General features: G+C 39.1%; 1 protein-coding gene across 2 annotated transcripts in view; it reads right to left on the bottom strand.

Annotated features, from left to right (window-relative positions):
- Positions 1-2,037: 2,037 nt before the first annotated feature.
- Positions 2,038-25,328, bottom strand: part of DSEL (dermatan sulfate epimerase like) — a 71,356-nt gene continuing 48,065 nt past the window's right edge. For both annotated transcript variants that reach the window (XM_077492383.1, XM_077492384.1), the window contains exon 2: positions 2,038-6,463. In XM_077492383.1, the coding sequence (XP_077348509.1) occupies positions 2,337-5,963 (3,627 nt within the window). In that variant the 5' untranslated portion in view covers positions 5,964-6,463 and the 3' untranslated portion in view covers positions 2,038-2,336. The remainder of the gene's footprint in view (positions 6,464-25,328) is intronic.

Genomic DNA, 25,328 nt, shown 5'->3' with positions numbered 1-25,328 from the left:
TTTGGGGTTAAATGCACCCCGCTAATGGCCCAAAAGCTAAAAGGAGCGGCACTTTAGCGATAACGCGGCCCCAGTGTGAAAGGAGTCTAAGTGCATGAATATGTGTGCTGGAAACATATTGGGCTTCCCCAAAAAAGACCCAGGGATTATAATCTAAAAGTAAATGAAATAGGCAGTACTCCAAACAGCTAATCTTTTGATCTTCATATATTTATGAAAGAAAGCAATACATAGATACCAGAAAAAAAAACCTTCAGATGACATGCGGACACTCAGGATCAGGCAGAGGTGGGAATCAAAATGTTTAAGAGTAAAAACCCCTCTCTTGAGTAAGATCCACCTGTCTGCATGTGGCACCTAGACAAATAAAATTACAATACAAAATTAAATACACAAAATAGCTCCAAAACTAACTAAATCCACCATTTTTCCCCAGGTGGAGTGATGTCTTATCCAGTGCAGGAAGATGCATTTTCACATCACTTCCAGTCTACAATCTTTCAGATGCAGCCTGCCAAACACTGGAGAAAATAGCAAACCCGGGGCATGGAAGCCATCCCACACTGGGAGGAGCAGACTGCTCTTGTTGTCTTAAAGGGACACACTCCATCAATTAAACTTTTATATATTAAAATAAACAGCAGAGTGGGGAAGCACCACTTGCCGTCCAGTGACGTGACGTACCACTGTCACTGGAATGGAAGGGTGATATTTCAGTCATCAATGCAGCTGCAGCAATAATCCAGATATCATTTTTTGGGGCTGAGAATTCCATTCAATGTAAAAGTAATCCCAGCATCTAAGAAGCCGATGGATTACTTTTACAGGTAGTGGAAGGGGGCTGTTTTCGAGGTCTCCTCCAGTCTTTTGTGTCTTCTACATTTGCCTGTTGCTATTGCAGGGCATTATTAGAAGTGATAGATATAACAAACTCAACTGACATTGTGCAACTTACTGATGCAAGAGGTGGGATTTTGAGTTTAAAGCCCAACACCTGACAGATTTATTTTTTTAATACGAGGAAGGTTTTCATTGTTGTCGGTGACTCCACTGTGAAGATTTTCTCTCCCTATGGGGTTGACTTACTAAAAAAAAGCAAAAAAAAAAACTGTTCACTGTGCAAAGGAATTTATCCCAGAACTTAGTGAATGAAGTGAAGCTCTGCCGACATCCATTATATATTCATATTCAAGTAAACATTTTTTTTCATGCATGTGACTGGACTATTCTTTGTGAAACTTCACAAATTCCCTTGCAAAGTGCAACTTTCCTTGCAAAGTAAACAGTTTTTTTTTCCTTTGGTAAATTGATCCCTGTGCTTCTTGGTGCCACCCCTGTAACAATGGGACAAGAAATTATAGGAACAGGGGTCACCACAGAAAGGTACAGACAGTATATAAGACATGAACACGGTTTTACCCCTTTTTCTTACTGTAGCAACAAGTGGTGTTTCTGCTGCTGTCTTTGTATTGGAGAGATTTCCCATGACTTCCTATTCTGTTGACTTCCCCCTCCCTGGAACAAGTAAATCTGTTGATGAGACAAAGGACAGAATAAAACCTGACCAGTTGTAATCCTTCACCGCTGTACACAATACAAAAATATGTTCTGGCTGAGGTAAGGTTTCAAAGCCTATCTAGGGGCAAAGGAATAAAATGCTCCCATACATTGGGGCTGTCCCCACACCGCAAGTGTTAAACAATCATTTACGTCTAAGGGACTGAAAAAAAAAAAAGTAATTTTAGTAACCCAATCGTAACCCCCCCCCCAGCCAGCAACCTCCTTTACTCCTCCTTAATTTCTAGTAAACCTTTTCTGTGAACACAGGGTCTGTCAGTGCTGACCAGCTACTGCCTGGCTTCTTGCCTGTCTCTTATTCTGACGCACTGGCTTCAATAAGTAGCTCTCATAAGTAGTACTCAGAGGGTGTGAAGAACACAGAACAGACACACTCTTGATGACCATTTTTAAAAGGCCTTAAGCTGAATAAGTTCTGCTTTAATGAAACAACCAAACCATAAAGAAGAGGACCAAGCAGAAACATAAATATCTCTTTATACAATTTAAGTTTGTTAAATTCTAGCTGTATCAGTTATATAACATTAAAATGTACAGCTTCTAAAAATGATTGTGCATAAAATAATCTATTAAAAAAATCTAAAATACAATATACAAGAATAAACAACATTTTATTCTGGTTTTAAATTATAAAGCATATTGTACTAGTGCAAATGACTGCTGCCCTGCAGCACATAGAGGCCACAACTCAGAAAATCCTCGTCCATAATGGTGATTTTTGGCTTAGCCTGTATTACAGTGGTTTTGAAATAAACCTTTCAACCCTTAAATCTTTCATATCCAAGCTTTTCCATTTGTGTCCAACAAATGTCCTCAATCAATTTGATTTCTTCCCTCAGCATGTTACGTTTCCACATATTTATACTGGCAGGTGAAATATCTCCTTCGTGGGGTAGGTAGAATAAGTTGGTGGAACTGGCAAAAATTATTTGGTTTAAACTTGCAGGTGAAAGAGGAATGCCAAAAAAGGAGTATATTCTTTCAGTAGTCTGTTGTGGTAAGTTAACAATATCTTCAAATTTGATCAAAAGGTAATTTTTCGAGGGTAAGTCACTGTTTATCCTACTTGCTGCTGCTGTATTTGCTAACCACAGCTGAGAAAGCTTTGCAGTGTCATGTGACTTAGCGTTAGATAATTCTTCTTGTAAGGATTCATACTCAAATGCATAGCCAGAAATTGAGCTACATTTCTGCTTTTCTTTCTCCTGGAACATTGACGATAAACGTTGAGGAACATTTTTTAATAAATAAAGACTAGGATTGCTTTTATAAAGCATGGAATAAACCCATGCTCGTGGGTCGCGAACAATAAGTAATGCCCTTAGCTGAGGCCCAACAACCTTATGAATAAATGGAAGCTTTAAAGTCCAACTTCCACTACTTAGGCTAAGCACAGGCTGAGCCTTAGGAAATAATGATAGATGATTGCGCAATTGTCTAACATAGTCTGCATCTCTCTCATAAATTCCCTTTAGTCTAGTTTTTTGCTCAAAAAGAGTGTCTTTCCTTTTAGATCTTCTTCTTTTATCTTTGCTAGTTGAGGGGTGATGAAAAAGTTTGAGCTTATTGAGCTCCTGTAAATCAATGTTCTGTAAATGAAGCTGTGTGTTTTGAAGTAAAGACTGAAGCCAGCCTTGAATTAGTTGAAAATGTCCATCCTGTACATCAGAGCCAGTCCATTCACACGCATCAAGAAAGGAATCAATTTTGTACTGTGCTTCAGGAATGTCAATGTAAGTTGTAGGGACCTTGATGTAAACAAAATCTGAACTGTTAAGAAAAAGTACTTTTAAAATTTCCGCTCCCGAACCTGGCAGAGATGTAATCACTACAATAGGCAAACTAGAAGAATAGGTTTCAGATATTTTAATGTTGTCTGAATCCGTAACCTCACTGTTCCACTTTGGACAAATAGGCTGAGTACATGTTGTCCACACATCTACTAATTCAAAAAACCACAGTGTTATGATTAGAACCAATATCCAACGCATCAGTTTACCAAATGGAATATAGAATCTCCAGTGAAATGCTAAAATCCCCAACCCCACACATAACATTAAACCGATTATCAGATTGATCTTAAGTCCAAAGTGAAACACATTCACATTCATTTGTTTATTTTTCTTTACATGCTCAGTTCCCAAGCCAAACTGTACTATTTTATTTTGGTCTTCTAATTTTGCATACCCCCCAAAGCCAAGAAAATTAAATCTGACCTGGAGATCAGTATAATCTGTTACCATGGATACCACATTTTCTGTATTATTTATTTTTACAGAGAGTTTAACTCCGTATTTGCTACTTTCTAGGAATCTTAAATTTGAAACATTGACATATGGTCCATGAAATAAATATGCAATCCTGGACATTTTTTGGTTTATTGGAAAAGTAACATTAACAAACTGAGTCCAGCGCTTTTTGAACTCTGCTGTCTGTTCAGCTTCTTGTATTTTAGCAGTAGGACTATTACCATTTTGATCAATCCAAAACATTTTGTAATGTGCATCCCAAATGTCCATCATAGCACCATTTAATTTGTTCAAATGTTTATAGGGAACATATTTAAAATCTATGTCCAAATTATGGAAAAAGGCACTAACTAAAGAGATTGGAGAGTCTTCATGCTTTTCAATATGGTCAAGCACAAGCAAAGTCTGATGGTTTAAAAGTAACAGACAACGATAAACACTTTTTAATCTCATGGAAGACGAGTAGGAAGCCACTGCTTCACCGCTTACAAAAATAGACCCCCCTTGCTGACTTGCTGTTATAATCTCACCTGATGCATCTCCAGATGCATCTGTTGTCCATTTCAGCCATTGTGAACATTCACCAAGTTGTCCTTCCCATGGGTTATTGCACTGGCTTGTAGGGGATGGAGCAAAAACTAAAATATTATTTAAATGACTAAATTTTGGCCCGTAAAGGGCCTCTGAAACAAATACTTGTCCATTGGGAGCAAATGTGAAAGAATTCTGATCGGGGTGTTCATGACCAGGATTGAAACTTCTCCAGCCATCTATCCAGGAGTATGGTTGAAAATGGACAATGTCATAGACAGCTCGACCACCAAGCTTTCCAGACTTGAATGAAAAAAAAGTGTTAGTTTGGGAAAAAGGCAAGCCAGCCCCATATGTTACAACACCCCAGTTGGAAAACAAATGCATTTTTGGTGTACCATGATCTGCTGGTGGATGTGAAGGTAGTTCAGGATTATACCACAAGTATTCTGTATGAAGCGTGCTCCATCTCTGTGCAACAGATGGTACCATTGGTCCATCTTTAGGTCTGTGCTTTCTAATTTGACCTGCTAACCAGTTTCCTGCCCCATTTTTTAGGATAAACGTATCCAGGAATATTAGCTGGCTTTCTGGGCCATAGAACCAGTTGTAATTAGAATCTGCTATTCCAACAGTTCTCTGGTAACCAGGCAATAAAGTAGAATAATAAAACCAAAAGTGCATTTTCAGCCAATTGTTCTCTAAATGATTAATGCCAAAATGTCTCTTTGCTAAGAAAACATACTGTGTAATGGATTTTGCTGTGTAGCTCCCATACGCAACTCCTTCATCAAGAGAACCATCTACCACATGATTTAGCAAAAACATTGTCTTTTCCATCACATCAATAGCAATTTCCTTCCAGGTGCTTGCCTGGCTTGATTTATAGTCTTCCACAACAAGTGCACCAGTGAGCAATGCAATCATGTTAGTGGTTTGGTGGTTGTGTAGGAATTGTTTACCCCATGAACGGACTTTGGAATATTCATACATTTCACTACTCACACTCTCAATTTTTTTCAAATATTTTTTTCTTCTGTCTCGGTCAAGTGAGTGATACAAAAAGTCAAACGCAGTAGCAAAACCAGATAATGAGTGTGCAACTGGGACTTCATCACCAGGGGAATTTTGAACAAGCCAATCTTTGTAGTCTGCCATTCTGTCCATATATTCTAGTACAAACGTAAATGAAGCTTTATCATCCGGGGAAAGAAGGCAGTACAGTGCCAAGGGTGGCAGATTATTCCCATAAATTTCATTCCACTTGGCTACAAAATCAGAATGCTTCTGAGGAGGCAGGTACACAGATGGATTAGCCAACATCTTGCTAACAGCATTTTTGATTGCTCTAAATAAATGTAAATGAGTGGTATGGGACTTTTGTTTTAATCCTTGAACATCTGCGCTATCAAAATACAGCCGTGGATGAGAAGGGTTGTTTGTCTGCTTGATGGTAGCAGTGACATGAAACAGTTTCTTATGGTGAGTGACATCAATGTTGGGTGTCATCCAATTATCAGAATAATTGCTACAACATACATGGAACAATGACAGAAAAACAAAAATAATTGTCAAAAGAGAGTGTCCTACTACATTTGGAGCCATGATCCATTAGGCTGCAAATCAATAACACATTTGATTCATTTTTCAACTGCTGTTTAGGAAATCCAATGTATACGTGACTTTGGAACACATTGCTAAATTGGTTAAAGAAAGTTGATATAGCAAGTCTGCATTTCTAATAGTTTTTTTTTTATAAGAAACATCAATGGGGTCTTCATTACTGGTATGCATGTTTGCTTACTCATCTAATTACTGAGTTGTCATGTTTGTATTCTTTTTCAAGAAACAATTATTGAATCACTGCCAAAGATACAGTTGCAGTAATTTATGTTTTATTTCTTATTTGATGGTTCAAGTTCTCACACATACGCTGAAAGAGCAGTATATTTTTAGTTTGTTTCATTGGACAGATTGACCGAATACTACTCTCGGATGTACTTTCTTTGTTTATCCTGTGGCACGGTACACAATTTTGCAACTTATGGCATCTTAATTTTTTCCATTGGTGTTTCCAATTTTCAGTTGTATAATGGAAGAAATACCTGCAGAGACAAAAAGACAAATTCTTGTGAAGTAGTGATAAGATATTATTAAAAGTACATGCTCATGCATCATTACAATCTAAAGGTTTTAGAATTTTACATCTACATATTGAAATCAAGATTTTAAAATTTTATATGAGACATAAACTTGGTAGATTTGCCATGGATCTAAAGCTATACAGCTAGCAAGTATATGTAAAGCCAATACCCTTTTTGTGTAGTTAAATTAGGAAAAGGTTAAAACCCCAGTTGGGATATTTTTTTCTGCCTGTGTGCCACTGGGGAGATTTTATTTTATCGCCTGTCATGAAGACACAACATGAAAACCAAAGCAAACTCAATTCCTATCAGTTGGCACAGGAATATCTGTCCCCACTGAAGTATTTTTCCTTATCTTCTACTGTCATGACGACATTAAAAGTTTTGGCTTTTCCATATCATCTGGTCAGGACTGCATTTACTAAAACTGGAGAGTCCAAAATGAGCATGGTAGCCAATCAGTTTTTAACTTCAGTTTGTTTATTTGAACTTTGACTAAAAAACCTGGAAGCTGATTACAGGCATACCCCACTTTTAAGTACATATTGGAGTTTATTTACTAAAGTTGGAAAGTGCAAAATCAGGCTCACTGCTGAAAGAAACCAATAAGCTTCCAGATTTTATTACCAAAGCTTAATTGAGCAAATTGGGGTTAGAAGCTCATTGGTTTCCAACCAGAAGTGAGCCTGATTTTGCACTTTCCAGCTTTAGTAAATCATAAGTGATGTCATCAGGGGTACCCTGATGCACTACAATTTTAATAAATTGGATGTCGATACAGTATCACACTATGCAGAGTTTTGTCATTTATATATATTCCGGCATCAAGCTCCATTGATGATCTTTTGACACTTCCTGGTTCACTGTGATCCTCCCGTATACACCAACCGCAGCTATTAGAGATGACATCTGGGTTTCTCAGTAGATTGTCGATCTGACTAAAGTGCTGATTGATCTCCCCTGAGTAAGGGTGGTCACTGGCTCTCTGTTAGCCTCAAATTTACCTCTGGTGAAGGTTGTCACACCGGTGGACATTTGATCTTCACCTTTAACACAGATTATTCCATAGGATTTTCCATATGGACTTTAGTCTGATATTTGTCATATAACAATTTATTGCACCTTATTTATATATACTAGAACGCTGTTTAGATCTGTTTTGAGACTCTATATGGTCTCTCTTTACGTCAGCCAATATACGCCAGCAGAAGGGCAAAATCACGTACCTGTATGTTGCCCTTTAAGAGGCGGCGGGGGGCTCGCTCGCGGGAAGCTCCATGAGTCTGGTCGCAGGTCCCGTGGACTCGATCGCCATGGGGATACCTGCAATCACCTCACGGAGAGGAAGAATGGGGAGATGCTAAAGTAAACAAGCATCTCCCTGTTCTACCTAGCAACAGTGACACTGATCTCTGCTCCCTGTGATTGGAGCAGAGATCAGTGATCTGTAAAACACAGCCACGCCCCCCACAGTTAGCAACACTCCCCTAGGACACACTTAAACCCTACACTGCCACCTAGTGGTTAACCCCTTCACTGCTAGTGTCATTTACACAGGAATCAGTGCATTTGTATAGCACTGATTGCTGTTTAAATGACAATGGTGCCAAAAATGTGTCAAAAATGTCCGATGTGTCTGCCATAATGTCACAGTCATGCTAAAAATCGTTGATCGCCGCAATTTAAAAAAAATATATATATTAATAAAAATGCCATAAAACTATCCCCTATCTCGTAAACACTATAACTTTTACGCAAACCAATCAATAATCGATTATTGTGATTTTTTTTACCAAAAAAATGTAGAAGAATACGTATCAGCCTAAACTGAGGGAAAATTTTATTTTTTTATATTTTTGGGGGATATTTATTATATCAAAAAGTGAAAAATAATGATTTTTTTTTAAATTGGCGCTCTTTTTTTGTTTATAGCCCAAAAAATAAAAACCACAGGGGTGATGAAATACCACCAAAAGAAAACTCTATTTGTGGGAAAACAGGACGTCAATTTTGTTTGGGAGCCACCTCGCATGGCCGTGCAATTGTTGGTTAAAGCGACGCAGTGCTGAATCGCAAAAAGTGCTCTGGGCAGGAAGGGGGTAAATTCTCTGGGGCTGAAGTGGTTAATAAGAGGAAACTTTCTATAGGGGGACGCTCACCTCAAACCTGTCCAAAAATACTTGCCATTTGCTAAGACACCTTCACTTAGGAAAAATCTAAAAAAGGTAAAAGATTATTTTTTATTTTTTTCTAGACATGTGATGTGAATGGGAGCACATGACAAACATATAGTGGAGTTTTCTCAAATTTGAATGCAAAAGTATCATTTTATTCTCTGTGTATGTTGTAAGAGAAAAAGTAAGCCGACAGCAGAGGGATGTTAACTTTACGTTATTTTATATAAAATCAGCATGGTCTGTGCTTGAAAGTGAAATGAAGCTTTCTATTCCTCTAAATACACAATGGATGCACGAATATTATTAGGATTTTATATAACAGTAACTACAAAATTAACACTTTTTTCATGAATTTACTGTATATATCAATCATACAAGTTAAAGTGGTTGTACACCCTGTACAACCGCTTTTACCTACATGTAAGCCTATACCGTATTAAGGCTTACCTGTAGGTGCTTGAAATGGAGGAGGTTTAGGAGATATTTACTAAAAAGCTGAGTGCCGATGACTATGGTGCATAGGCCGATGTCATTGGCGCATGTGCCCTTTCTAATAGGGTCATGCTGTGACTGGTGGCTCTCGCGTGCATGTGTGGGAGTGACATCACACGACTCTGGCCAGTCACTGAGCTGGAGTTCACGGCCCCAGAAGGAAGAAAGGCAAAGATGCATGCTCCCTGCTAGTGGGGACAACAGAGACATTGCGGGCTTCAGTGTCAGGTAAGTGACACATAATGGGCTACTATGTGTTGCATATTAGCCCATTATGCTTTACCTTTGCAGGGAAATAAAGAGGAAGTAAAACCCGCCAAGGTTTACTTCCTCTTTAAACTGTATTTTTTTTTTAATTATGCGTGAGGTTACTGCAGAGGTTTTAGGAAGCAATGGGGGTTATTTGCTAAAGGCAATTCCACTTTGCACTGCAAGTGCATTTGGAAGTAAAGTCGCTGTAGATCTGAGGGGGACATGCAAGGGACATTATTTTTGCTTGCACATTATTGGATGATAAAATCAGCAGAGCTTCCCCTCATTTAAGATCTTCACCTCAGATCTACAGCGATTGCACTTTCAAGTGCACTTATAGTGCAGAGTGGATTTAATTTTAGTAAATCAATCCCAATGCATACAGGTAAGAATGAAGTTGAAACCATTATTCTTCCTGAATCTAAAGTTAATTTATAAAGCGGAAACTGTAAGTGGAACATTGTTAAAACACATGCACCTATGTAGAAGGAACTTTATGCAAAAAAGCTTAAGACTGCAGAAGGTATGTTTAATGACAGTTTTATGGACTTTCTTAAAACATGCAAATCTTACCAAGGATGACTTTTAGAAAAACTGAAAATACTCAAAAATTAGAGACCATTTTTATCTAGTAAATCTTTCTTTTTACATTTTGTTATAGATTTGCAGAATTTCCAGCAACAATGACTTGCATAAGTGTTATGAAATGCTAGTAAGGCTCAATTCACAGATCTAATGTCATGGAAAAAACACGTTCCACACCAAATAAAGACTTTCTACACAAATAATGGACACACGGTTGCACCACACTTGTGCCAACAGCCCAAGGTTGGAAATCTGACCTTCATACTTTTATTTTTTTTTACCAGTAGTCATGTTTGATAATGATCAAATCCAGGTTAAGGATTATTAAGTGGACACAAAATGCTAAAAATAAGCACATTCTATTTAATGAAGTTCTTAGATAAAAAAGCGATAACAGTCATCTTAACATACTATACATGTCTAAAGAAAGCACTGCAGAATCATATTAAAGATCTTTAACCTTGCTGTACACAATTAACAGCACAAAACTAGGAGATATTACACTAAAAGACAAGTTTAACAAGCAGCAGGACATATAGCTTTTAGCTTTCTAAAGATGTTATTAATTGTGCAAGTTAAAGATTAATTTGTTTTATGTGTTTTTTTCTGTTAACAGCAAGGATTTTTCTTTATTGAAAACCTTTGGCATGGTACAATATGTCTAGTGATAACAGCTATATAGTTTTAAAGGCACGGCAAACATAAGGAATTTATGTGGAGTTGAAGTCATATATGCATCATTTCATCATAAAAGTATAAAAACTGTGTCATATAGCACACAGAGTATTGTAGATCTCCTGCTACTAAAAGGCAAACACAAAGAATGAACTTAACTTTCAACCTTCAAAGGAGGTACATGGATTGACATTTTGTGCAAGCTACACTACATTCCATGTCCATGGTTAGTGGGTGATAAATATCTGGGGCCAAGCTTTCTAAAACATTCTCTTCCTGAATTTATGTGTTCAGAGGTCTCCCCTGCAGGGCAATTTATGCTAGCAAGCCCAGGAAATGTAAGATATTCAAAGCACCTGGCTGTTCTCTAGGAAAAGTATTTAGTGACTGGCCAAGGTAGAGGTCCCCATGTGAACCTTCTCAATTGTCCTTTGACCACTTGCAGATTTACTACTACAGGGCGGCTCTCCTGTGCAGAATCAGGTATATTATATATGTGATTCTGCACTTCTGCCTAGAGGGCACTCAGCAGCTGATCTGCGGGTGTCGGGCACTGGATGTCTGTAAAACACACAGAATGGAGATCTGCCTATGCAAACAAGCCCGATTTCCATTTTGACAGGGGGGGAGATGGATTTTCTGGGGATAAAATAAATCTCTTCCCCTAGTAAAAGCAGCACATACAGTACACAAAAACACTGTCTAGGCACACAGTTAACACTTTGATTGCCCTAGATGTTTAACCCCTTCCCAGCCAGTGTCATTAGTACAGTGGCAGTGCATATTTTTAGCACTGATCACTATATTAGTGTCACTGGTTCACGCAGGGTGTCAAAAGTGTCAGTCAATAATGGTATACAAAATTTAAACAGAATAAGAATGGTATAAGAATGATATATGATATATAAGAGTAATTGGAAATGGGAATACTTAACACAGGATATATATGAGAAGAAATTGCACATATACTAATGAAATAATGGGTATAAGAAGGGAATAATAATTAATCACATACACTTTTTTTTCTCTCTCACATAAATGGGGATTTTAGAAATCACGGTTTCACTATATGCATCTGGATTAACAATACTAATTAATAAATATTCTTTAACCACTTGCCGCCCGCCCTATAGGCAATTGACGGTCGCAAAGTGGTTGCATAATCCTGATCGGACGTCATAGGACGTGATCAGGATTATGAGCCGCTGCGCGCCCCCGGGGGAGTGCATTGCGGCGATCGTTGTTGCGGGGTGTCAGTCTGACACCGAAACTCCGATCCCGGTAAAGAGTCTCCAACGGAGACTTTTTACCACGTGATCAGCCGTGTCCAATCACGGCTGATCACAGTGTAAATAGGAAGAGCCGGTGATCGGCTTTTCCTCACTCGCGTCTGTCAGACGCAAGTAGGGGAGAGTCGATCGGCTCCTCCTCTGACAGGGGGGGTCTGTGCTGATCGATTATCAGCAAGCCCCCCCCGAGGATGCCCACACTGGACCACCAGGGACGCCACCAGACCACCAGGGATGCCCAGCAAAAGGTAATCCTCCCTAGACCACCAGGGATGCCAGTCAGTGCCACAATGGATGCCAATCAGTGCCCATAATGGATGCCAATCAGTGCCCACAATGGGCATCACTGATTGGCATGCATTATTGTTTGGCACTGATTGGCATCCATTAGTACAGTATAACACCAATGCCGCCTATGAGTACCCACCTGTGCCGCCTATGAGTGCCCACCTGTGCCGCCTATGAGTGCCCACCTGTGCCGCCTATCCGTGCCCATCCGTGCCCCCTATCAGTGCCCACCCATGCCCGTCTGTGCCGCCTATCCATGCCCATGTGTGCCGCCCATCCATGCCAATCCGTGCCAGCTATCCGTGCCAATTTGTGCCACCTATCAGTGCCAATCCGTGTCGCCCATCAGTGCCACCCATCAGTGCCGCCTATCAGTGCCCATCAGTGCCACCTATCAGTGCCACATATCAGTGTCCATCAATGTCACCTCATCAGTGCCACATCATTGGTGCCACATCATTGGTGTCCACCAGTGCCGCCTTATCAGTGCCCATCAGTGTAGCCCCATCAGTGCCCATCAGTGAAGGAGAAAATGTACTTATTTACAAAGTTTTGAAACAAACAAAAAAAAACATTTTTTTTCAAAATTTTCGGTATTTTTTTATTTGTAGCACAAAAAATAAAAACCGGAGAGGTGATCAAATACCACCAAAATAAAGCTCTATTTGTGGGAAAAAAATGATAAAAATTTCATTTGGGTACAGTGTAGCATGACCGCGCAATTGTCATTCAAAGTGCGACAGCGCTGAAAGCTCAAAATTGGTCTGGGCAGGAAGGTGATTAAGTGCCCGGTATTGAAGTGGTTAAGCACTAGAGAAGCGAGGGTTGGGAGAGGAGGGCAAAGGGAAATGGTTGGGTGTTTTGTTTTTGTTTTTTCACAAAAGGTATAAATAGGGATATTAGAATTCACAGTATCACTATATGTACTAGAGCAATAATATTAATATATATTTTTGAACACATGTGAGTTAAAGCGGTTCTCCACCCTAAAGGGGAAGTTCCGCTAATCTGATCCCTCCCCCCCTCCGGTGCCACAATCGGCACCTTTCAGGGGGGAGGGGGGTGCAGTTACCTGGATAATCCAGGTATCTGCACCCACTTCCGGGACAGACCGCCGCAGACCCCGCAGACGCCCCCCCCCCCGTTGTGTTCTGGGAAACACACAGTTCCCAGGACACAGCGGGACCAGAAGAGACGCGCAGCGTGACTCGCGCATGCGCAGTAGGGAACCGGGCAGTGAAGCCGCAACGCTTCACTTCCCAATTCCCTGACAGAGGATGGCGGCTGGGGCACCAGAGAGACGAGCGATCGCTTGTCATCTGCCGCCGACATCGCTGGACCCTGGGACAGGTAACTGTGATTTTATTAAAAGTCAGCAGCTGCAATATTAGTAGCTGCTGGCTTTTAATATTTATTTTTTTAGGTGCAGAACCGCTTTAAGGGTTAAGAGAGAGGAGGTAAGAGGGAAATGGTTGTGTTTTTTTTCCCTTTCTCCCTTGGCCTTCATTACATTTTTTAAATAATTTTTTTTTTCTCTCTATCTCTATTTTTCCCCGCATACTTTCTAGGAACATCTATCCCTCTCTATATTTTTTCAATATGTGGGGGATAAAATTTTGTTCTTTAAACACAAGAGGCCTTAATTCTCCTTCTAAAAAAATCCAAATATTAAATTCATTTCATAAGCAAAAGATAGATAATATTTTGTTTCAAGAAACGCATTTTACCTTCAGATCACATTCCGAAGCTAAATAACAGGAATTATGCTACGTGTATTCATGACACATTTTCATATTCCAAATCAAGTGGAGTATCAATTGCATTCCACAAAGATATACCGTACCAAGTTTTGCAAAATTATAAAGGTAAAGACGTCAGGTCCTTAATTGTAAAGGTCATGCTATATGGATTTTTTTTTACAATTATTCATTTATATTTACCTAATTATGAATAATTATTATGAACAAATTAAGAATGGAATAAAAGCTCTGTTGGACTCAATGGAGAAAGCGGAGGGAACAATAATTTTGGGTGGAGATATGAATTTTATAATGGATGTAAAAATGGATACTACTAGTACCCATGCCCATAGGAAAAATAGTCAACTAAAGGAGTTCAAACAATTATTGAGAAAATATCAATTGACTGACATATGGAGAGTGCTCCGATATATTTGGAGCTCAAGATAATTGATCATAAAGAAGTGAGGGAGGTGTGGAGATTGAATGATAATCTAATTAAAGATAAAGAATGTGAAAAATATATTCAACAGGCAATAAAATAATTTTTGATAATCCATGAAGAAGATGAAATGTCACCTTCTATCCAAAGGGAAACACTAAAATGTGTTTTGCGGGGACTATTTGTCAAGCATGGATCAAGAATAAAAAGAGAAAAAGAAAAAAAAGAAATCTCAATTGATGATAGAAATGATAATGTGGAAAAAAACATAAACAAAGCCTCAATCCACAGGATAAGATAACTCTTAGCCCTTGTACACACGTCGGACATTCCGACGGAAAATGTCAGTTCGGACCATGTTGTCGGATAATCCGACCATGTGTGGGCTCCATCGGACTGTTTCCGTCGGAATATCCGACTGACAGAGTTTTAGAGCTGGGCTATAACATTTTCTGACAGCATGATCCGATCAGACTCTGTCCGATCGTTTGTAGAGAATTCCGATCGGACAAAGTGCCACGCATGCTCAGATCAAATTCCTAGACCAAAGCTATTGGCTACTAGCCTGAACGTAGTCCCGTCGTAATGAAAAAACTTCATCATGTTCAGAATGATCGGACTTTGTCCGACCGTGTGTATGTAACACCGGTTTCGGACAAAATCTGTCGGACAAAATCCGATGGATTTTGTTGTCGGAATGTCCGGCCGTGTGTACAAGGGCTAAAAGATAAACTAATGGAATTACAATCAATGCTTGACGAAGAGTCCCTTCGGTTAAGGGATAAAAATGGAGTACAGTGGTATCAATATGGAAATAAAACTGGAAAGATATTAGCTAGAACATTAAAAACACAACAACCCATGACCTCCATAGTAAAAATATTAAAATCTAATGGGGATTTGACTTATGATCCAATAGAGATAGCTAAAACTTTTCATACTTACTATTCTAACCACTTTGCACCCACGCTATAGCTAAAAGACGGCTGCAGCGCGGACGCTATCTGCCGGGAGGGCGTCCCTGGACGTCCTCCCTTTAACTTCCTCGATGCGCGCCCGTAGCGGCGCGCAGAGGGGAAGTTCTGTGCTGGCCGTGTCCCCCAGACACAGCCAGTCACAGAACGCTGTAAATGGCCAATCACAGTGGCCGTTTACAGTGCGATCGGCATGCCCGATGAGAGATGATCTCATATGTAAACATATGAGATCATCTCTCAGCGCCGCTCTCCCTTCTCACTCAGACAGCGTGTGAGGAGGGAGAGATGAGTGTAAAAAAAAGAAAACGAAAATAAAGTGCCCATCTGTCCCCACTGCCACCTGTCCCCACTGCCGCCTGTCAGTGCCATTTGCCCCCACTGCCACCTGTCAGTGCCATCTGCCCCCACTGCCACCTGTCATCAGTGCCATCTGTCATCAGTGCCATCTGTCCCCAGTGCCACCTGTCATCAGTGCCACGTGTCATTAGTGCCACATAGTGCCATCTGTCATCAGTGCCATATCAGTGTTACGTGTCATCAGTGCCACATATTAGTGTCATCTGTCATCAGTGCCACGTATCATCTGTTATCAGTGTCATGTGTCACCAATGCCAGGTATCAGTGCCATCTGTCATCAGTGTCACATGTCATCAGTGCCACGTATTAGTGCCATCTGTCATCAGTGCCACATATTAGTGCCATCTGTCAGTGTCACGTGTCATCAGTGCCACGTATAAGTGTCATCTGTCATCAGTGCCACATATTAGTGCCATCTGTCAGTGTCACGTGTCATCAGTGCCACGTATTAATGGCATCTGTCATCAGTGCCATGTATCAGTGCCATCTGTCATCAGTGCCACGTCCATGTCACGTGTGATTGTCCTGGTGCTTCAGAAGTGTAATAGGTAGTCAACAAGTTAGAAGTGTAATTTATGCTCCTAGAACACGTGATGGTGCTCCCTGCATGTTGGGCCTCTCTATGTGGCCAGGCTGTGAAAAAGTCCCACACATGTGGTATCGTAATACTCAGGAGGAGTAGCAGAATTGATTTTGGGGCATTATTTGTGGTATACACATGCCACGTGAGAGAAATAACCTATTACAATGACAATTTTGTGGAAAAAATTTAAATAAAAAATCTTAATTTTGCAAAGAATTGTGGGAAAAAATGACAACATCAAAAAGCTCACCATTCCTCTTACTAAATACCTTGGAATGTCTACTTTCAAAAAAGGGGTCATTTGGGGGTATTTGTACTTTCCTGACTTGTTCGGGTCGCAAGAAATGAGATCGGCCACCAGTACATTAGATGTGATCAATTTTGTGTGATTCGCACCACAGAATGTAGACTCTCTAACTTTCACAAAGACCAAATAATATCCAATAATTTGGGTTATTTTTACCAAAGATATGTAGCAGTATAAATTGTGGCCAAAATGTATGAAGAAAAATTAATAATTTGCTAAATTTTATCACAGAAACAAAGAAAAATTCATTTTTTTTCAAAATTTTTGTTCTTTTTTCATTTATAGCGCAAAAAATAAAAAAACCCAGAGGTGATCAAATACCACCAAAAGAAAGCTCTATTTGTGGGAAAAAAAGGACAAAAGATCATTTGGGTACAGTGTTGCATGAGTAATTGTGATTCAATTCAAGTGTGAGAGCACCGAAAGCTGAAAATTGGTCTGGGCAGGAGGGGTGTTTAAGTGCCCAGTAGGCAAGTGGCTAAATTGTATAATATAGATACACAACAAGAAAATAAAGAAAAGGAAAAGAAAAGGGAAGCAAATCATAAATATATAAAAGAAACGGCTATTCCCATGTTCCCTAAAGAAATAATGGAGGACCTGGAAAAAGAAATATCAGTAGAAGAGATTCAATATGCTATCTCTGAACTGGCCCTGGGAAAAAGCCCAGGACCAGATGGTTATACTTCTAGATTTTATAAAACATTCCAGGATTTAATTATACCTATTCTTAAAAGAACATATAACTTGATATCCAAAGTACAAACTTTTGCACCACAAAGTACAGAAGCCCATATTATATTAATACCAAAATTAGAGAAAGACCATACATTATGTAAGAATTATCATCCAATTTCATTGACCAATATAGATATAAAACTGTATTCTAAAACTATCTCTAATACCGTAGATTAACACCTATTTTACCGTGATATATGAAATTATATCAGACGGGTTTTTACGAAAGGACGAGAAACTAGGGATAATATTATAAAAACCTGCACATTAATGGAATGTGCTCAGAGAGCTGCCATCCTATCATGTCTTTTAGCAATAGATGCTGAGAAAGCATTTGATAGAGTGGGGTGGCAGTTCTTAGAGGAAACACTAATACAGATAGGACTGGGTCCTAAAATGCTGGGAAGGATTGTCGCGCTGTATACCAACTCAAGGGCTAAAGTAAGAGTAAACAGAATTTTATCAGAGTATATAAAAATATCAAATGGAACTCGACAGGGATGTCCTCTATCCCCATTGTTTTATATAATAGTAATGGAACATCTTATCACTGCAATAAGAGAGAATAAAGACATTCAATGGATTAAGGTCAAAGATAAAGAATATAAGACAGCAGTATATGCAGATGATTTACTATTATATATAACAAACCCTATAATAACAATTCCAAACTTAATAAAATAATTTAATCGATTTGGGGAATTGAGTAACTTTAAGGTTAATTATGACAAATCAGAGATGATGAACATTATGTTAGCAAAAAAAACACAGACACTTCCATAGAAAGATTTTCCATTTAAATGGAAACAAGAAGCAATTAAATATTTGGGTATATATATTCCAAATAATTTGAAACAGCTACAAGAGCTGAATCACAGTGCAGCAGTCCGAAAAACAATTAACTTATTGCAAAAATATGATAAAATATCGTATTTATGGATGGGAAGCGTAAATATAGTGAAGATGGAGATATTGCCAAAATTACTATATGTTTTTCAAACAGTACCCTTAGTGCCATCAAATAAAATAATGATAGCATTAAGGAAAGCAGTAGGAAGTTTTATTTGGGCAAAAAAGACTCCCCGGATAAGAAGAGAAATTCTAATTAGAACGAAAAAAAAATGGAGTAATGACTCTACCTGAAGCAGCATCATTGATTAGAATAACTGATTGGCACCAATGCATGGAAGATAAACAATGGGTTAACATAGAAGAGGATATTATAGGAGCACAACTTAAATTCTTGCCCTGGATAAAACCTCATTTAAAGCGCAGGTCCACCCTAAAATGGACCTTCCGCTCATCGGAATCCTCCCCCCCTCCGGCGCCACAATTGGCACCTTTCAGGGGGGAGGGGGTGCAGTTACCTGGATAATCCAGGTAACTGCACCCACTTTCGGGATAGCTCTCTGCGGAAAGGGGCGTAGATTACGCCCCTTTCCGCAAGTGCCCGCCCCCTTCCGCAAGTGCCCCGCTGCCTGCTGGGAAACACACAGATCCCAGAGGCAGCGGGGACCGTCCTTATTGTGCAGCGCTACTCGCGCATGCGCAGTAGGGAACCGGGAAATGAAGCCGAAAGGCTCCATTTCCTGATTCCCATACCCAAGATGGCGACGGCAGCACCCGAGTACCGATCTAGAGATCGGCTTCGGGTGCCGACATCGCGGGCGCGCTGGACAGGTAAGTGTCACTATTTTAAAAGTCAGCAGCTGCAGTATTTGTAGCTGCTGGCTTTTAAAAAAAAAAAAAAAAAACGCGGAGTCCCGGCGGACTCCCGCTTTAAGACCAAAAAAAACAGAACTAATGATGTTTGTACTAGCCACATTAAAAATATGGGATGATGTAATAAAAAAAGGGAAACTCTCCACCATGATTGGATCTATGACCCCATTGTTCTCCAATCCAGAATTTATACCAGCAATAGAAACCACAAAAAACAACCTGGGTCCCGAATATAAAAAGAACTGGTTACAATACCATCGATTAAACACATTTATTGAAACAAGAAGATCTTTTATAAATAGATCAATGACCAAATTTGAACAGATAATATTGGAAGAACAAAAATCGATTAAAAAATGATCTAAGATATATGATTTATTACTCCCCTCTGGAGCTATTAGAGAACTAACAGGTATGAAAAATGGGAGGAGGAATTAGGTAACCCAATATCAGAGGAAGAGTGGCAAATTTTTTTTGGAATAATACACAAAACATCTACAGTGGTTAAATATCAAGAGAGAAATTATAAAATTGCAATGAGATGGTATTGGAGCCCAGTGGCCTTGAACGCAATAAATAAAGAGAATACAGAGAAATGCTGGAGGTGCAGGGAAGAATAGGGGACTTTGGATCATATATGGTATGGATGTCCAATGGTCAGGAACCTTTGGATTAAGATATTTGAGATCTATTGGATAATATCGTCAGTAGAGATAGATCCAAATATAAACATCACATTATTTTCCCTCATGTTAAACTCAATAAAAGGTACAAAAACAGACATATTACACCATATGACATCGGCAGCTAGAACAGTAATAGCGCGAAAATGGAGAGAAGCGAGAGAGAAGCGAGCAGTCCAACACTGATAGAATGGATAGGAGAAATTAACAAAATTCAATACATGGAAAAACAGATAAGAGAAGAAGGATATATAAAAAATCAAATGCCAGAAATATGGCAAACATGGGAAAAGTTAAGGTCCTCTACAGGATTGATAGATTTATTTTATAAATAGAATGGAGCAAAGGTTTTTTTAATGGGGAACAGGGGGTATAGGGGATACAGGAGGAGGTAGGAGGGGAGAGAGAGAGAAGTAGGTAGAGAGAGGTTGTAGGGTTTTCCTTTTTTTTGATTGGGATATGAAAGTAATATTAGTAAACAAGACCAATAGGATAATGAATAAAGAAAGGTAATAGATTATAAGTAAGATCCTATATGGGTATGTAATGTAAGAATAAATTAAATGTATGTTTTATAGTATGATGTTAAATGGATAAAGGTAATTACTGTTTTTTGTCTTTTTAAAAATAAAAAAATAAATGTATCAAAAGTGTCAGTCTCCGATGGTCCGCCGCAATATTGCAGTCCCACTATAAGTCACTGATCGCCACCCTTACTAGTAAAAAAAAAAAAAAAAACATTCCATAAATATATCCCATAGTTTGTAGACACTATAACGTCCACGTAAACAAATCAATATAAGCTTACTGGAAATTGTTTAACCCAAAAAAGTAGCAAAATACATGTTGGCTTAAATTTATGCAGAAATTTCTTTTTTTACATTTTTGTATTAGATGTGTTTCATAGCAGAAAGTAAAAAAATATTGTTTATTTTTTTTCTCTGAATATTTGGTCTTTTTTTGTTTATAGTGGAAAAAATAAAACACAGTGGTGATCAAATACCACCAAAAGAAATCTCTATTTGTGGAAAAAAATGTGAAATTTTATTTGAATACAGCATTGCATGACCGTGCAATTGTCAGTTAGTTACCCAGTGTAGAAAAGCAAAATATGGCCTGGCCATGAAGGGCAGTAAATCTTCTGGAGGTCAAGTAGTTAACTACAACCAAGACATCATTAGAACTTTAGTCTCATAGGAGCTTAATACCACTGAGAAGGTTACTATCCTGCACAGACTGAGTGCACAGAGAAACGTTTAAAAAGGTTTAGAAGCTAAGCCTGTATTAAAAAAAAAAGATATGTGATGTTCCTGCTTTCCACCTTCCTAACCATATTTCTACAAAAAGAACCCTGTTCAAGTTCTACAGAATGACTGGTGCCAATGTTTTTCAATACCCGGAAAAGGGACCAACCCTGAGTTGGGCATTTCTGGAACTTCAGGAAAGAAGGTGTACTGGGACATCTCTAATATGACATAGGGTAAATAGTAGACAGCTGCAGGCATGATCCCAGTATAACACCTTAAAGCCGAGGCCACATATGTGCGTACGGTCAGCGCTAAGGAGATAATGTGGGGGGATTTGTTTTGTAGTTCAAAAGTGACCTGGCAAGGCTAATATGTCTCCTAAAAATTACACTGCAGCAGAATGCATAGATTTATAAGCTCAATGCATTTTTGGCAAGATGAATGGGTATTTTTTTGCAAATGCAGATATAGTAAAATAGATTTTAATGGTAAATTCAACAGACCAATGGTTAGCAAGTAAGAGAATTTCACTGTTAGGATTTACAGTAAATACACTTCAATTTCTGAAGCAGAATGCATAGGTTTATAAGCTAAATACATTTTTGGCAAGATGAATGGGTGTTTTTTGCAAATACAGATATAGTAAAATAGCTTTTAATGGTAAATTCAACAGACCAAAGGTTAGCAAGTAAGAGAAGTTCATTGTTAGGATTTACAGTACACTTTAATTTCTGAAGCAAGTTGACAGACTACAGAATCTGGAGTTAGGCATCTTGCAGCCTATACCGCAAGTGGCAGCAGCAAAGAGTAAGCAAAGATCATGATTATGATGCTGTCCAAAACTGGTGAATGTTCAATATCTACTGTCCAGCATGATAGTGAATTTTCTACTAAGTTACCTACTGATCTGAGACAACTGCAATGAACACCATTTTCTACTTCCCTGTGTAAAAATGATCACCCCTATACCCTGTGGGATCAAAATTTCATCTTTCAAATTCATATACTTACTTTGGACATACTAATATATAGTATATAATGTGAACAATATACATCATTTGTTAGGCTAGGGCAGCTCATAAAAAACAATAATATCAAAACATAGTAACCACTTTCGGACCAGCGACATAACGCTACATGGCTGAACTTTCGGTGGTTACACCAGAATGATGCCTGCAGCTACAAGCATCACCCCGGTACCATTTTTTTAGAGCCGGCAATCATCTTTCTTGTAAAATCAATCCTAGCGGGTACTTAGCTGCTAAACTGCATTTACAAGGGAACGTCTCCCACCACCTTCCATGGTTTTCTTGGCCTCCCGTCGCACCAGGAGACCCAAGTGATCAGCCAGAGCTTCCAGTGGCTGGCCGGGCAGCCGAACAAAGCCATGATTGGCTTTGATCAGTGCTCCGTTATGGTAACCACAGATCTTGGGATTTAGGGTCTTATAACTCTCGCCATAAAGAGTGCTTGTCACATGCCTATTGATGTCACAAGAATGTTTACATTTCTTGTGACAGCAATAAAAGTGATCAAAAAATAAATAAAATAAAAAAGTAAATGAAAATAATAATAATAAAAAAAAAATTAAAGTGCCCCGTCCCCCGTGCAAAGGCAAACTCACACACATGCAAACAGCGATCGGCCCAGACATGTAAGGTATCACCTAGAATGTCAGGTCATGGCCAGTAATTCTAACACTAGACCTCCTCTGTACACATAAAGTGGTAACCTGTAAAGGCTTCTAAAGCGCCGCCTCTGCATAGTACATTTTACATTGTTTGTTGTAGTTACACAGCCTTGCGCAATTTTGAAGAGTGACAGGTTTGGCGTCTATTTACTCAGGGTAGCATCATCTTTTATATTTTTACAAAAAATTGGGTTAAGTATTTTGTTTTTTGCCTTAAAATGTAAAAGTGTATTTTTTTTTTCCAAAAGATGCGTTTGAAAAAAAACGCTGAACAAATACAGCGTGACATAAAAAAAATTGCAACAACCGCCATTTATTCTCTAGGGCCTCTACTTCAAAAAATATATAAATCTTTGGGGGTTCTCTAGCAAAAAAATACTGATTGTTACATGTAAACAAAAAGTGCCAGAAAAGCTCTGGTCTGGAATTTGTTAAATTAACTTAAAATGGAAGTAAACGCTCCTTATTATTTTCACCTACAGGTATGCTTATAATAAAGCTTACCTGTAGGTTAAATTAATATCTCCTGAACCTGCACCATTTTGGAGATATTCTAGTAAGCAGCAGCTGGTGACATCATTGACGTGTGCGCTTCAAAGGAATGGCATACCCGCGCTGTTCCTTTCCAAGCTCTGTGTCACAGCCATGACATCATTACGGCTCGGCCATTCAAGTTGCTGCAGCCTGCAAACCTGGGAAGACCAGGTGAAGTCAGCAGTGACAGCGTACTGCTGGAGGGCTTTGTTTCAAGGTAAGTGTTTCATAATGTGTTAGTATGCAATGCATACTAGCACATTATGGGGGGGGATTTAATAAAACCGGAGCTCTAAGAATCCAGTGCAGCTGTGCAAGGTAGTTAATCAGCTTCTAACTTCAGCTTGTTCAATTAAGCTTTGGCAATAAAACCTGGAAGTTGATTGGTTTCTATATAGAATTGCACAAGACTTTGTACTCTCCAGCTTTAGTAAATAACCTCCTATGTCTTTACCTTGCAAGGAGAACTTTTCTTTTAATTTTTACTGTCCACCACTGGATTGTGGGTAAAAAAGGAGTATTGGTAATTCAAATAAAATGGAGCTGTTTTTTATTTTTTTTCACTCTATTGTTAAGCTATATTTTTAAAAGTTACTGCTTCAGAGAAGATTGAGGGCAAGCTACCACACTGATTTTAATTTTCATGATGATTATGTAGGATTGTAAAAAGAGGTGAAACCTGTAAGAGAGAGTGTAAAAAATCACACGCACCAAACATTAAAAACACCAAACGTTCACAATACAATTTGACTGTTCAATCTCCTTGAGATCTAACATTATAAAACTACCTGAACCATTCAGTCAACTTTGTATCCAAACAGGCAGGCATTCGCACTACAGGCATACCCCACTTTTAACCTGCTTAAAGCGGAGGTCCACCCTAAAGTGGAGCTTCCGCTCATTGGAACCCTCCCCCCCTCCGGCGCCACAATTGGCACCTTTCAGGGGGGAGGGGGGTGCAGGTACCTGTACAGTACAGGTATCTGCACCCACTTCCGGCGTAGATTTTGCAGAAGCTACGCCCCTTTCCGCAGAATCTACGCCCCTTTCCGAAGGTCCCCCGCTGCCTGCTGGGAAACACATGGATCCCAGAGACAGCGGGGACCATCCTTATTGCGCAGCGCGACTCGCGCATGCGCAGTAGGGAACCGGGAAATGAAGCTGCAAGGCTCCACTTCCTGATTCCCATACCCAAGATGGCGGTGGCAGCACCCGAGAGACGATCGAGAGATCGGCTTCGGGTGCCGACATCGCGGGCGCGCTGGGCGGGTAAGTGTCATTATTTTAAAAGTCAGCAGCTGCAGTATTTGTAGCTGCTGGTTTTTAAAAAAAAAAAACGGCGGACTCCCGCTTTAACTTTTAACTTGCCTACTGGGCACTTAAACACCCCTCCTGCCCAGATCAATTTTCAACTTTCGGTGCTCTCACACTTTGAATGACAATTATTCAGTCATGCAACACTGTACCCAAATGAATTTTTTGTCCTTTTTTTCCCACAAATAGAGCTTTCTTTTGGTGGTATTTGATCACCTCTGAGTTTTTTTTTTTTTGCGCTATAAATGAAAAAAATAACGAAAATTTGGAAAAAAAAAACGCATTTTTCTTTGTTTCTGTGATAAAATTTAGCAAATTATTAATTTTTATTCATACATTTTGGCCGCAATTTATACTGCTACATATCTTTGGTAAAAATTCTTTGCAAAATTAAGATATTTTATTTTATTTGATTTTTTTTCCACAAAATTGTCATTGTAATAGGTTATTTCTCTCACGTGGCATGTGTATACCACAAATAATGCCCCAAAATAAATTCTGCTACTCCTCTTGAGTATTACGATACCACATGTGTGGGACTTTTTCACAACCTGGTCACATAGAGAGGCCCAACATGCAGGGAGAGCCATCATGTGTTCTAGGAGCATAAATTACACATCTAACTTGTTGACTACCTATTACACTTTTGAAGGCCCTGGAGCACCAGGACAATGACACGTGACACCGACATGGCACTTATGACAGATGGCACTGATACGTGGCACTGATGACAGA

The sequence above is a fragment of the Lithobates pipiens genome, unplaced genomic scaffold, assembly GCF_037356315.1.
Source record: "Lithobates pipiens isolate NorthernLeopardFrog02 unplaced genomic scaffold, aLitPip1_a1.2 Scaffold_19, whole genome shotgun sequence".
In the NCBI taxonomy this organism is placed as follows: Eukaryota; Metazoa; Chordata; class Amphibia; order Anura; family Ranidae; genus Lithobates; species Lithobates pipiens.
Note: the sequence above shows the minus strand (reverse complement) of the source record. Positions and strands in the feature narration are given on the sequence as shown.